Source organism: Camelina sativa, chromosome 2 (genome assembly GCF_030686135.1).
Source record: "Camelina sativa cultivar CO46 ecotype springtype chromosome 2, ASM3068613v1".
Taxonomy (NCBI): domain Eukaryota; kingdom Viridiplantae; phylum Streptophyta; class Magnoliopsida; order Brassicales; family Brassicaceae; genus Camelina; species Camelina sativa.
The window spans coordinates 29,925,550-29,937,453 of record NC_141881.1 but is presented as its reverse complement, the minus strand read 5'-3'; the positions used below and the strand labels follow the sequence as shown (position 1 = coordinate 29,937,453).

Genomic DNA, 11,904 nt, shown 5'->3' with positions numbered 1-11,904 from the left:
TAAGGCCTATTAAGCTTCTTGAGGTCGTATCACCATGTATGTAATAAGCAGTTCTCGCAGTACACTTGTCCTCGATGCAACTTCCGATACTGTTCTCTTCCTTGTTACAAATCTCACAGCGTCCAGTGTACTGAATCATTCATGAGAGAAAACGTAAACGATGAATTGAAGCAAGTTCGATCTGATGATCAAACCAAAACGAAGATGCTCGAGATTTTGAAAAGGTTTCACGAAGAAGAAGAAGAAGATGGGGGAATTGATAGCATCACGGATGATGACGATGATGAAGGTTCAATCTTACAAAAGGAGATTATGAAGAGGATTATGAACGGAGATGAAGTTAGTCTTGATGATTTGAGCTTAGAAGAGAGAAAAGGTTTTCAAAGAGCTTTAGCGTCTGGAGAATTAAGTAAAATGATTGAACCATGGGAGCCTTGGTGGTTACGTGCTTCAGCTCGAACGATCTCTCTTGGACGCGGAGGTACACAACTCGTTCAGTGTGTTGAGGAGGAAGAGGGTAGAGTTGTGAGTGAGGTACCAAGAGGGCCTGATACACCTTTGATCTCACTAAGGAAGCTTAGCGCAACGAAACCATCTCCTCTGTTACCAATCCATTTGATTGACATTGTATACAGTTATTGCTTTACTCTCCGTATCTACAATGGAGAGTGGGAATCAGATTCGTTAGGTTCAGCTACAATGGTGTTGAGTGTTTCATCTGTTTTGGGTCAGAACTCACAACCTGAGACTATTAAGGAAGTGTTGTCCTTTTGCTTAGAACAGACTTGCTCTTCGGGTTATAAAGACCTTGGTGGTGGTCTTAAGTTCGGTTTGAACCTGGTTGATGATGTGATTTGTTTGCTTTCTCTTGGCTCTGGAGCTATTGTGTGCTTGCTCTGTGATCTCCAGAGGCTGATTCATTGTGCAATACTGGAAGTAAAATCATCATCAGGTCGTGATATGAAGAAGAGACTAAAGCTTGCAGAGAGGAAAGTGTTCTTTATGATGTGTTGGGTTAATGAGCAGAGTTCTGAAGTATGGCAAGCTTTGGAATCGTCTTTAAGGGCAGAGAAGAACTCGGTGGTTGAGCTAAATGAGGTTCCAAAAATGAAGAAAACAGATGAATTCCGAAAAGTCGGTGGCGTGGTGATTGAGGAGATAGAATGAGAGTTGTAATGTTATAGTTATAGCTTTGATAATGTAAGGTTTGTTAACAAATGAATGAATGAATATCTTGTGGTGTTGTTCCTAATTGATACTGTAAGACTGTAAGGTGACAACAAAATGTATTGCACATTGGCAGGTAGTCCTTGTTTGGAATTTTCATATAATACTTATAATTTAAAATGCATATTTTTTTTGTATATGTTGTGATTTGATTTTTTTTTAAACGAAGATATATTATTCATTGTATGAAATGTGTGTTTTAATTTCCACATTGGCAGGTTGGTAAAACTAAATTTATATAAATAATAAATTAATAATTTTTATTTACTCACAATTATAATATTAAAATTACTATTTTATATTTCACATAATAATGATGCAAATATAACAACAAACAATATAAAATTGTAATAATACATCAAAAATAAAATACTATAATATTCTAAAATAATTAGTATTCAAATAGACTAATAGATTTACATAACAATTTTAAATAAATATTATCTCAAACAAAATAACTTAAAAAACAATAATTTTAATTATTATATTATAATTTTTTTTTAAATGTTGACCCGTGCTTTAAGCACGGAATATATCCTAGTGTCTTTATTATAAGAGAGATATGACCTAATTCCAATTCCGATATCAATGTAGTTTATAGCTTGATGATGAAAAATGAAAACTGTGTTAAGTTAATCAGTGGAAAAAAAATCTGTTTATTGTTTTCTGAGTTGTAACAAAGAAATACAAACAAACAAAAATCGGACTGATTGGCAAGTGTAAGAGAATATCCAATTAACCAAACTAATATCCAATGTCGACTTCAGGAATCGGACTGATTGGCAAGAAAACTGAGTTAAGTTAATCAGGAAAATCGGACTCCGTAGGAAACAGCAAACAGTACGCAAAAGATTGACCAATACAAGAATGTGGAGTAAAATTGGTACATCTTAGCCAATCAGCAGCCTCTCCGGGGTACTCCTTTTCAAATATCTTAGGAGATTTAGTGACGGAAAATACTAAAATTTTTGCTGAATGCATTGTAATTTGCTTAATGCTTTTAAAAGCCATATGAAGTCGATACTTCTTGTTCTTTAACCATCTTACCTCTATACATAGAAGTTCATTGGATATCTCATAGGAAGAAACAGGAATCTTGGTAAGATACAACATCTGATCCAATTTCACCATGTTACCCAAGTAGAGGTTCGTAAACTCCATGGCATATATTGTCAATCGTTCCCTCTTTTCTTCTGCTTAACGCTAGAAAATGATCTATGTGGAACCTTATGCACATAACTTGTATCTATCTTAACATTTTTAAGTACATTTTTGTGACATTCTCTCTTATCTTTGTATCCAAACAAGTCCTAACTAAATTCTCTACAATCCTTACAACCAAACACAATCATTTCCTTATTTGATAATATTAATTTCCTAAGATCTATCTACCTAATTTAAAGCAATATATTATATTAAAATAGAATTCTCCTTTCACTTTTATTTAATCTTATATTTAATTATTTGAATTACTATTTAATACATAAAGTTAATTAAATTTTAGATTTTTTTTCAGCATATGATGTGATTTGAATTTTTATAAACAGATATATATTTTAAAAATCGTTTTAGGATTTTTGTAACCAAACAAATATTTCCAGATATATATTATTTTACATTTGAGTTATTTTAATATATAATGAATATTTATAATTAAAAGCTAAAATAACACGCAATGAAATTATATTGTGCGAATGATTTGGATCAATATGAATATAAATTAAATTATCATTAATTTGGTGTTATACAGATAATTTATCATTTTATTATTTTGCTAACATTATCAATATTAGAATATTAGACATATTAAATTAAGTAATTTATGATAATGTAGAGAACAAATTATTTTGCGGTAAACTGTGGGTTAAATCTTATAATTAACAGCCAAATACAACTATATAATCTTACACTAAACAAAACTAACACATAAATATAACTTAAATTTTGATCTATTTGTTATAAATATTTAAATTAATTTATTCAAAATGCTCGGGATTATTGATTTATAAAACAAACAAAAAATAAAAGAAATGGACCGTGGTACACCACGGGGTAAATCTTAGTATAGATTTTCAAAAACTAAAACCTATTATAAAAAAAGAAAAAGAAATTTCTGACTCTTCTTCCACGTGATGTGCACACGTTGCTATTAACTCGAGTCATGAATATAATCTATAGTTTTTATATACGTAAAAGTTTAATTTAAAATTGGAAACAGGCTTAATTTAAGAGATGGTAAGAATTCTGATTGGTTATATAGTTTTTGGGCAAAACAAAAAAAATTACTCGTTTCTTTCTTTCTCGCAACTTTCTCTCTCTTTCTCACTCGGAAGAACGACAGTCGGTGATGGTGAAATCGAAAATAAATGCTGCGATTTCGGACTAATATCCAATGTCGACTCGAGGAATATTCATTCACAGGCTTGTAACTTGTTACCTTTTAAAAGTGATCTCTAGAAACTGTTAGTCCTCTAGTGATCTCTAAAGACAGAGAGTACTGTTATAAGAAGATGCGGTAAAGAAAAAGTGTTACTAACATGTGGGTCTGATCCTCCACATATTTATAACATAGGTATCTTTGGCAATACTTCCAGCATCACTGAACAAAGTCTGAAAAGGGAAGACAGAACTGCAAGCCGGATCCATCGCGTGCAAAGTTAAGTAGACGTCGTAGTAAGAAGTGTAGATAAAATTATACTTTTCCCAGCGCACAAACTTTAAGTTTGTTCCCTGAAAACCAAAATATGAACAAATTAGAGGAATCAAGGCACAGTGTTCATGAGCAAGGAAGGATGTTCTAGAAACAAGGAGATTGATTACAAGACATAAATTAAAAGAGAGAGAGAATATTATAAGAGTTACCTTCTCAAAATTGTAGCAGTAGAGTCCAAGCCTAGCGTAAAGGGTGCAATCATAATCATAGCGCTGAGGAGCCCTAACGAGTCCATCAGATCCAAAATCAAAACCCTAGGAAACTCAAAACCAAAACCATCCAGATAAGAAAACAACTAAGAGATCAAACAAACATGAGGAAGACCTAAGAGATCAAACAAGCCAGTTGGCAGTTTCTCTTTAACTTTTTCCTTCTTTTCCTTGCCTTTGGTTTTCTTGCGATTTCAAGCTTCCCGAATTCACATGCCGCTCTGACTTCCACCTCCTCCTCCATATCTAGCCAAGCCCTCAAATCTCTCTTGCGTTTCTTCTTTTTATTATATATCCATTCCCAAAACGAGTACGTGTATTATGAGAAAACAGAACAATTCCGAAGAGGCGGTGGCGTGGTGTAAGGGTTGTTAACAAATGAATATCTTCTTGTGGTAAGGTGTGTGTGTTAACAAACAAGTTTGGTTACAGCTTGTGTTATTGGTTATCATACAAATTACGATTATGCATTGCAAACAGATAGCCAGCAGCACTTAGCGAAGGTTAATATACATACAAATCCCAATCGTTTTAGTCCCTAGAGTTTGTAGACATAAAGACAAGCCAAACACAACATTGGTGCATCTATAGTCACTCATATAACATGATGATAAAAGTTACAAGGAAATAGCAATATTGGTGCTTCTTTTTGTTCTTAAATTACTCACGAAAAAGCAATTTCAAGACACATGTGTTCTGGTTCCCCATCCATGGTTTTCCTAATGATAGCTCTGTGATCAACAGCGATACCACATGAAGAAACACCTTTATACTTGTAACTTATGTAGAATATTGCATTCTCTGCGTGGAGCTTCTCACGTGCCTCAGTCATGTAATCTTCTTTAGTTTCTACAACTACCTTCTTGATCTCCAAGGGAGGGGAAGCCAGCAATACCTGGAGTCGTCACATTGGCAAGTGTAAGAGGAAACAGATAACAAGTCTGGCAGAGAATGATTGCAAATTCAACGACTTACAGGGTATATTGCTTTAAAGAATGCGATTTCAATGAATAGATGCAGCCACTCATTCTCAAGCAGCTCTGCTTCTTGCACCTGTGATCGATGATGCACAAACAAAAATACATTTATCTACATTTAACTGGCATCAACAAGATTTAAACTCCACTCTCTGGACATATATATATCTTAATTACCACGTAATACTTTTTGTTGTCACTGGAAAATGCCTCATCATCAGACAACCATTTAGGCATTTCACCTGTGTAGAATTGATCTATAGCATCCTCATTCCGGTCCCAATATTCATTCACAGGCTTGTTACCTTTTAAAAAGTGATCCTCTAGAAACTGTTAGTCCTCTAAAGACAGTGATATAATTAAGAAGATGCGGTAAATAAAAATCATCTTTACGTACATGAGGGTCTGCAGGCCAAGATCCTCCACGTATAGATATCGTCCATCGTACATCCAGCATTACTGTAAACAGCCTGAAAAGAGGAGAGGACAGAGTTGCAGGCCGCCGGATCCATTGCCTCCAAAGTTATGTAGAAGTCGACGCAAGCAGAACACAAAGCATTATACTTTACCCAGCGCACAAACTTAAAGTTTGTTCCCTGACAACCCAAAATCAAAACAAAAAGGAAATTAGAGGAATTAAGGCAGGGTTCGGCTAACAAGAAGACATAAAGAGGAGGAATCGTAGAGTTAACCTTTTCAAAATTGTAGCAGTAGAGTGCAAACCTACAGTAAAGGGTGATATGATAATTATAGTCACCAACATCAGGCTTCCTTATTCTAAAATCAGAGCCTCCATAATCAAAACCCTTGGAAAGTCAAAAATCAAAATCAGAACCAAAAAAAAAACCCTGGAAAATCGAAACCCCCCCTGATGGAGTGATGGTGAAGTAAAGTAGTATCCATGAGACGAGAACGAAACCTAAAGAGATCAAAATCAATTACACAAACAAAAACATCATGAGGGAAGAGGATTTTACATACATAGGCCAGATGAGAATATTTCTTATCCCAAGCCCTTAACTTTTTCTCTTTTTTCCTTTCCGATGCTGTTTTTGAGACTTCAAGCTTCCCGAATTCAGTTACCCGCAAGACCTTCATCTCCTCCAAGCCCTAAATCTCTCAGATAATATTAATCAAGTTATATTACAATACACTATGGTTTTAACATATATATTTATATATATATATATGGTATGTCTTTATTATAAGAGATAAATGACCTAATTGATGGAAAAGTGAAAACTGTGTTAAGTTAATCAGTGGAAATTTCTTTGTTTATTGTTTTCTGAGTTGTAACAAAGAAATACAAACAAACAAAAAAAATTATCTTCCTTTGATAGCTTATGAATCACACATCTTCAACTTTGCTTGCAGCTAACGTTTTTGCATCATCTTAACTTCTTCTTGCGTAGCTTATTGCACCGCCGAAACTTTCCTTTTCGATAACTTTATCTTCATGGGATTGCCGCCTTTCTCTTCAAAGATCACCAGCTCATTCCCGGAAGGCTTAAACCATGATCGTGGTACATGATACCTAACCCCAAACAACAACAAAATGTTTGAACAAAGAGAGATGTAATGAAAACACACACAAAGATGATGACAACTCTTACCATCTCTGAGATGGCTCTCCACATCCAGTTAAGCATTTATCCGGCATGAATTTGCCTCTGTAATCGCATTCTTTAACGCATTCGTCATTCGGGGTGTTCTTTCTAGCAATCCTGGGCCAATATCTACCAATCTCTTCTCCGTTTAACCATGCCATGCCTTTCCCCATACTGATCATATCAAGCCCAACCGGCTCACTCCCAGAAGGTTGGTCTATGACAACCTACCAAAAAAAGATCAGATCTTTAGAGAGGAAGACAGAACTTTATCTTCTACGATCTTGGTTCTTGTCCAAGATGTTACATTACCTTATACCAAGTCAAAGGCTGTTTCTTGGGAGGTTTTGTAGTCACCGTCCATTTCACTGCGCCGGAGATGCCTGGCTTGGACAGTTCTAGATGCTCTCCTTGTACGCCGAGCTGCAAGATTTCATGGGAATGGTGTTGAGAGACTCATTAAAAAGAAAGAATCACTTGGAGCGCATGACAGGTTTCTAGGCAGAGGATTATATAACCTTGTAGGACCATTTGCTATTTGTCAAATTCAATGTGCCCTTGTTGAAACCTTTGATTGAGACACTTGTAAGCCCAGCTCCAACCCATTCGTAAAAGGATCCTGCATTCTGTAGCAGAGGAAGTTACGCAATGTACGAGTTCGGATGATGAAGCAAAACTGCAATGATACATGCATGGAACAGGATAACTCGAAATTTTGTGTTCATAGAATTACCGAAAGACCAACAGTCATGCTAAGCAAATCAATATTATTATCGCCCGCTTTGAGAGAAACTGATTTCTTGAGTTTGAAAGGCACATGAGTCCCATTCCCTGTCGCAGTTCCTAGAAACCAGTAGTCACATTTACGCACAATCAATTAGAAAACCAAGTTCAAGAATTAACAAAATGGCCGCAAGTGTTGGAAAGTACCTAAGTACTCTTTGTTGATGAAAACATGAAGAGTATGTCCCTTTGATTCTATAAACAGAACCGGGCGGTTACCCTTGTTCAGGAACTCTTCATTATCACTGACTTTTATACTGCAGCAGAATGAATACATTTGCTTCAGGTTCTGTCTCGACGAATTCAATCAATTTTTAACAGTAACAGGATTCAGGTACTGACCTTGTAGTGTACCAAAGATAGTCAGTTGTGTCCTTTGTGGTGTTGATGTGGTCAACAAGTTCATTTTTCACAAAATCTGCTTCTCCCCAAATACCCGGTTTCTCCGAGAACACTTCCCATTTCAGACCTGATGAAGATTTCAAATCTTCAGGTACCATTTCAACCTTGGAGGACTTTGAAGTTACCTGTTGCAAAATGTAAATTTAGCCATTTGCTAAGTTGTGTTTTCGTGTTATGTCATTGTCCAAACCAGTTATTGTTGTTACCTTTGCTGTGTTGAAAACCTCTTTCTTGCAGTCAGGTAGAATGCTAACCGACCAGGCAGGCAAGTGGTATGACGTGTTTCGAAACATCACTGTCTTGTCACTTTTATCATCCAAGTTTGACAGAAACGCAGCACAAGTTCCCGAAGAGTCTGTGTACACATCAGCCTGAAAATCGAAAGCAAATCATCAGAAAGAAAACATTCTGACAGAGACAGAAGTCTTTCGTGGGGGGGTTTAAAAACAGAAAGTGCACCTCGAGTGAATGGCCTAATGTAATATTTTGATGCTCGCCACTGATCAGCAAGTTTTCAGAGAGCATTATAGCTTTGTGAAGATCCTTAAGGTGTCCCCATTTTGGTAATCTAGGCAATCCTGATAAAGGAACAGGACATAAACATTAGTTATAACCGTTGAAGAGTTATCTCAGTACATAGTGATCTTTTTCGTTACAAAGTACAAACTCACCATACTCATCAATCGGAGCTTCATAGTCATAGCTCGTAGTGATAAAAGGTCCTCCTGAAGTACGTCCAAAATTCGTTCCTCCGTGATACTAACATACAACCAAAATCCATTTAGATTACAAACTGATACAGAGCTAACTAACTTCCTCGTGATGAAGAAACTACCAAATATTACCATGTAGTAGTTGTGAACACTTCCACCTTTCCCGAAAAACCGAGCAACAGAGTAAGCTACATCCTCTGCTGGTCTGTGAGGGTCTCTGCCTCCAAATGTTTTAAACCTGGAAGGAAAGAATAACTCTTTTTCAGACCGCGAAAATCAGATTCACTTGCTAATAATGATCAAGAAGCTCCTAAAGACTCCAACTTTGTATGAAACTGAATTCAAGGAAATGTTAGCGGAACCAAAGATCAGTCTATTTACCATCCAGGCCAGTTCTCAGTCCAAATCTTGGGTTTATCTGGCGTATTAGGTGTGAATTGGTCACAGTAAAAGCCATTGCAGGTACTAATCTGCAAAAGTAAATAAGAGAAACCCATCATAACCTGACACAATTTGAGAGATTTTTCACTTGAGTATCAGAAAGCATCAGCTAACATGTCGATACAAGAAAGTATGCAATGAATCAAAAAGATGAAGGTATGTATAGATCTTGTGGTTTCAGATTCGATAAAGACTTACCACAGTCGAAGGAGCATCCCATTGCTGGCACATCATCCATGGAACACCAATGTTCTGTGAGACAGCCATAGAAGCAGACCATTGAGCATACCTTTTCCCACCTTCTCCGTAATCTTTCTCATAATACCCGTACTCGTTTTCCACCTAATGAAATCACAATATTAAGAAAAAACATTCTAAAAAGGTAACAAAACAATGCTGAAATTGTTGTATATATGTTGTCATTTGTCTTGCCTGAGACAAGATTATTGGACCGCCCTGTGGTGCAAAAAGCTTCTCTTTTTTCAACAAGTTCACTATATAAGTCGTGAAACTCTCCATGTAATGCTGAAACCAAAAATTCCACAGAGCAAAGAATTTTAAGTATCAGTAGAAAAGAAAAAAAAAACAAATTCCGAAATATTATCCTTTCTAACCTTCCATGGTTCATTATCCGCCCTGAAGACAGTTCCTGGAACGTAATGCAGCCAAACCGGGACTCCCCTATAACCCCACAAGATTCAATTTACAAAAAACTTCAAAAGAAGGACAGACAAAGAAGGGATTACATAGAGAGGGCATCACCCATAATTCCACTCGGCTGCAACAAAAGGACCAATTCGTAGAATCATATGCATTCCAGCTTCCTGAACAATCTTGATGAACTTCACTAGATTATACCGACCACCAAAGTAATACTACAAAACCAACAACAAACTAATTACTGATGGGACTCTAAACTCAACAAACATCTGAGAGAGTAATAACTGAAAAGACAAGTACCAACCTTTCCAGGAGATGGCTCATGGCCATTCCAAAAGACATAAGACTCGATTGCGTTGCAGCCTCCTTCTTTTGCTGTTTGAACAAGCGATGGCCACATCTGCAATAGAACCAATTTAATCCTCAGGAAGATTCCCAAATTAACCAGATTCAAACCCAATGTCTTTTATTCTAGAATCTCGAAATTTTTTCAACTAGACCCTCACAAGTTCGAAACTTTATTCGATTCAAAGTGAGCAGAGATCAGAAATCCAAAAAAAGCTTTGAACTTTAGCATTCACTAAGCGGAATTATCAAAGACAGAAGAAAAAAAAAAGGAAGAAGAAGAAGAAGAAGTCAATACTAACAGCTGGAACGCTTCTGGGATAATGAATGGCGGCGGAGATAATGAGCTGACGGCGATTGCCGATGGAGAGAGAACGGTGGTCGTAGGTTACATTGGCCGCCTCGATAGCTCTCCAAGACAAGAGAAACACCATGGCCACCACCAGAATCGCGGAAGAAGCAATGCTTTCAGTAACCCGCTTCATTTTACTTTAGATCTTCGTCTTCGCGTAAGAGTGTTCTTCTCTCAAAGTGACTAAAACCCTCACTTTTTTCAATTAGGAGGGAAACACAAAGATTTATCCTTTAAGGGCATCCATTAATATATTTTCTTGGTTTCTGTGTGGGAGTGTACAAGAGAGAGAGTGTGTGTGACCAAATCACACTCTTCACTTATCATTATTTTTTATTTATTTTATTGTTTTGCTATTAATATATACATGTATACATCATGTATGCAGTTGAAGCTAATTTTGTTTTTTTTTTTTGTTAAAGGATATTTGAAGCTAATTTTGTTGGTAATTAATAGTAGTTAAATTCTGCCTAAGACACATTCCCTAATCTTTTGAACTGTAGTCTTTTATTCGCTACCGTATAGTTCACATTTGATCTAGTTCGTCACGTAAAAAGTAGAGTTTGAGTTTTCTTTTTCAATGATAAAAAATAACAAATACCATTTTTTACACATACACGCTCAAACAAAAGATAATTAAGAAACTGGCGTGGCACATTAGTCATGGACCATGGTCCATTAGATTAGCGAAGAAGTAAAGCCAACTTCAAGAAAGAAAAAGACATAGAGAAAGTGACTGTGAAGTCTTTATGCTTTTTCTAATTTCATCCTAACCAAATCTGACTTTCCTACAAAAAAAAATTTCGAAAAGATCTAAACCCTTTCTCCATTCTTTCGCCACGTAAATTAAAAATCGTCACCGTCGAAAGACAAAGACAATAAGCTTTACGCATGCATCTAACGATCGAGAACATCAAAATATTGTTTTTCTTTTTCTTTTGTTCATTTAGAACTTTTTTATAGTTGGTTATTTGATTCGTAAGGCATATATGTATTACGTTATCATAAAAGGGAACACATCACATGCACATAACAAACCAAAATTAAATGAAGCAAGATTTGATAATTTGATACGGCAGATATTTTTTTTTTATCGACAGAGATTTTCATAAAAACGCTGCACTCCACGTTTTCTGGTACATTCGTGTCTCCACGTTACCTTTCTTTTCTCTCTGTATTTAACCAACCAACCAATTTTCTTGTGTTTTTGATACTGTAAAATATTCTTCTCTCTGGTTCTAATTATTACCACTACCGTTTCTGCCTAATCAATTAATAAGGGAAAAACTTTTTATTGCTTGGAGTTGGATCGTAGTTAAAATGTGGGTCGTCTTTTTTTCTTTTTCCCTAACCCCAAACAAATAAATACTACAATTGCCGAAAGGGTTGAAATCTTAAATTTTACAGGCCCCACAGTTACCGAAGTACTCTGCCTCTTCTAGTTAAACCACCAAACTTGTGGAGCGTGAATAACA

At 36.0% G+C, this 11,904-nt stretch overlaps 3 protein-coding genes across 3 annotated transcripts; 1 reads left to right on the top strand and 2 right to left on the bottom strand.

The window, feature by feature from the left end:
* Positions 1 to 38: 38 nt before the first annotated feature.
* Positions 39 to 1,362, top strand: LOC104741833 (uncharacterized). Its single transcript, XM_010462754.3, has one exon. It carries the CDS (start codon positions 142 to 144, stop codon positions 1,165 to 1,167), a length of 1,026 nt encoding a protein of 341 aa, XP_010461056.2. The 5' UTR covers positions 39 to 141; the 3' UTR covers positions 1,168 to 1,362.
* A 3,228-nt stretch (positions 1,363 to 4,590) lies between these two features.
* LOC104741822 (UPF0725 protein At5g63820-like) lies at positions 4,591 to 6,244 on the bottom strand. The gene is made up of 6 exons (XM_010462745.3): positions 6,108 to 6,244; positions 5,819 to 5,932; positions 5,524 to 5,722; positions 5,304 to 5,431; positions 5,125 to 5,202; positions 4,591 to 5,044 (listed from the first exon to the last, which is right to left on the bottom strand). Exons 1-6 carry the CDS (start codon positions 6,222 to 6,224, stop codon positions 4,814 to 4,816), a joined length of 867 nt encoding a protein of 288 aa, XP_010461047.1. The 5' UTR covers positions 6,225 to 6,244; the 3' UTR covers positions 4,591 to 4,813.
* A 106-nt stretch (positions 6,245 to 6,350) lies between these two features.
* Positions 6,351 to 10,945, bottom strand: LOC104741805 (beta-galactosidase 10). The gene is made up of 18 exons (XM_010462729.3): positions 10,380 to 10,945; positions 10,037 to 10,132; positions 9,835 to 9,947; positions 9,687 to 9,753; positions 9,505 to 9,597; positions 9,271 to 9,414; positions 9,013 to 9,101; positions 8,764 to 8,869; positions 8,590 to 8,677; positions 8,378 to 8,496; positions 8,125 to 8,289; positions 7,859 to 8,043; positions 7,664 to 7,773; positions 7,467 to 7,576; positions 7,252 to 7,359; positions 7,046 to 7,156; positions 6,740 to 6,960; positions 6,351 to 6,660 (listed from the first exon to the last, which is right to left on the bottom strand). Exons 1-18 carry the CDS (start codon positions 10,560 to 10,562, stop codon positions 6,540 to 6,542), a joined length of 2,229 nt encoding a protein of 742 aa, XP_010461031.1. The 5' UTR covers positions 10,563 to 10,945; the 3' UTR covers positions 6,351 to 6,539.
* Between the last annotated feature and the right edge of the window lie 959 nt (positions 10,946 to 11,904).

Bases quoted from the DNA above. Each gene is read 5' to 3' on its own strand.
- LOC104741805 (XM_010462729.3), bottom strand. From the start codon at position 10,562: ATGAAGCGGGTTACTGAAAGCATTGCTTCTTCCGCGATTCTGGTGGTG. The intron at 8,044-8,124 runs GTAACAACAATA...ATTTTGCAACAG, and splicing joins AGGTTTTCAACACAGCAAAG to GTAACTTCAAAGTCCTCCAA. The intron at 7,577-7,663 runs GTACTTTCCAAC...ACTGGTTTCTAG, and splicing joins CATCAACAAAGAGTACTTAG to GAACTGCGACAGGGAATGGG.
- LOC104741833 (XM_010462754.3), top strand. From the start codon at position 142: ATGAGAGAAAACGTAAACGATGAATTGAAGCAAGTTCGATCTGATGAT.
- LOC104741822 (XM_010462745.3), bottom strand. From the start codon at position 6,224: ATGAAGGTCTTGCGGGTAACTGAATTCGGGAAGCTTGAAGTCTCAAAA. The intron at 5,933-6,107 runs GTATGTAAAATC...TGACTTTCCAAG, and splicing joins AATATTCTCATCTGGCCTAT to GGTTTTGATTATGGAGGCTC. The intron at 5,203-5,303 runs GTAATTAAGATA...CATCGATCACAG, and splicing joins ACAACAAAAAGTATTACGTG to GTGCAAGAAGCAGAGCTGCT.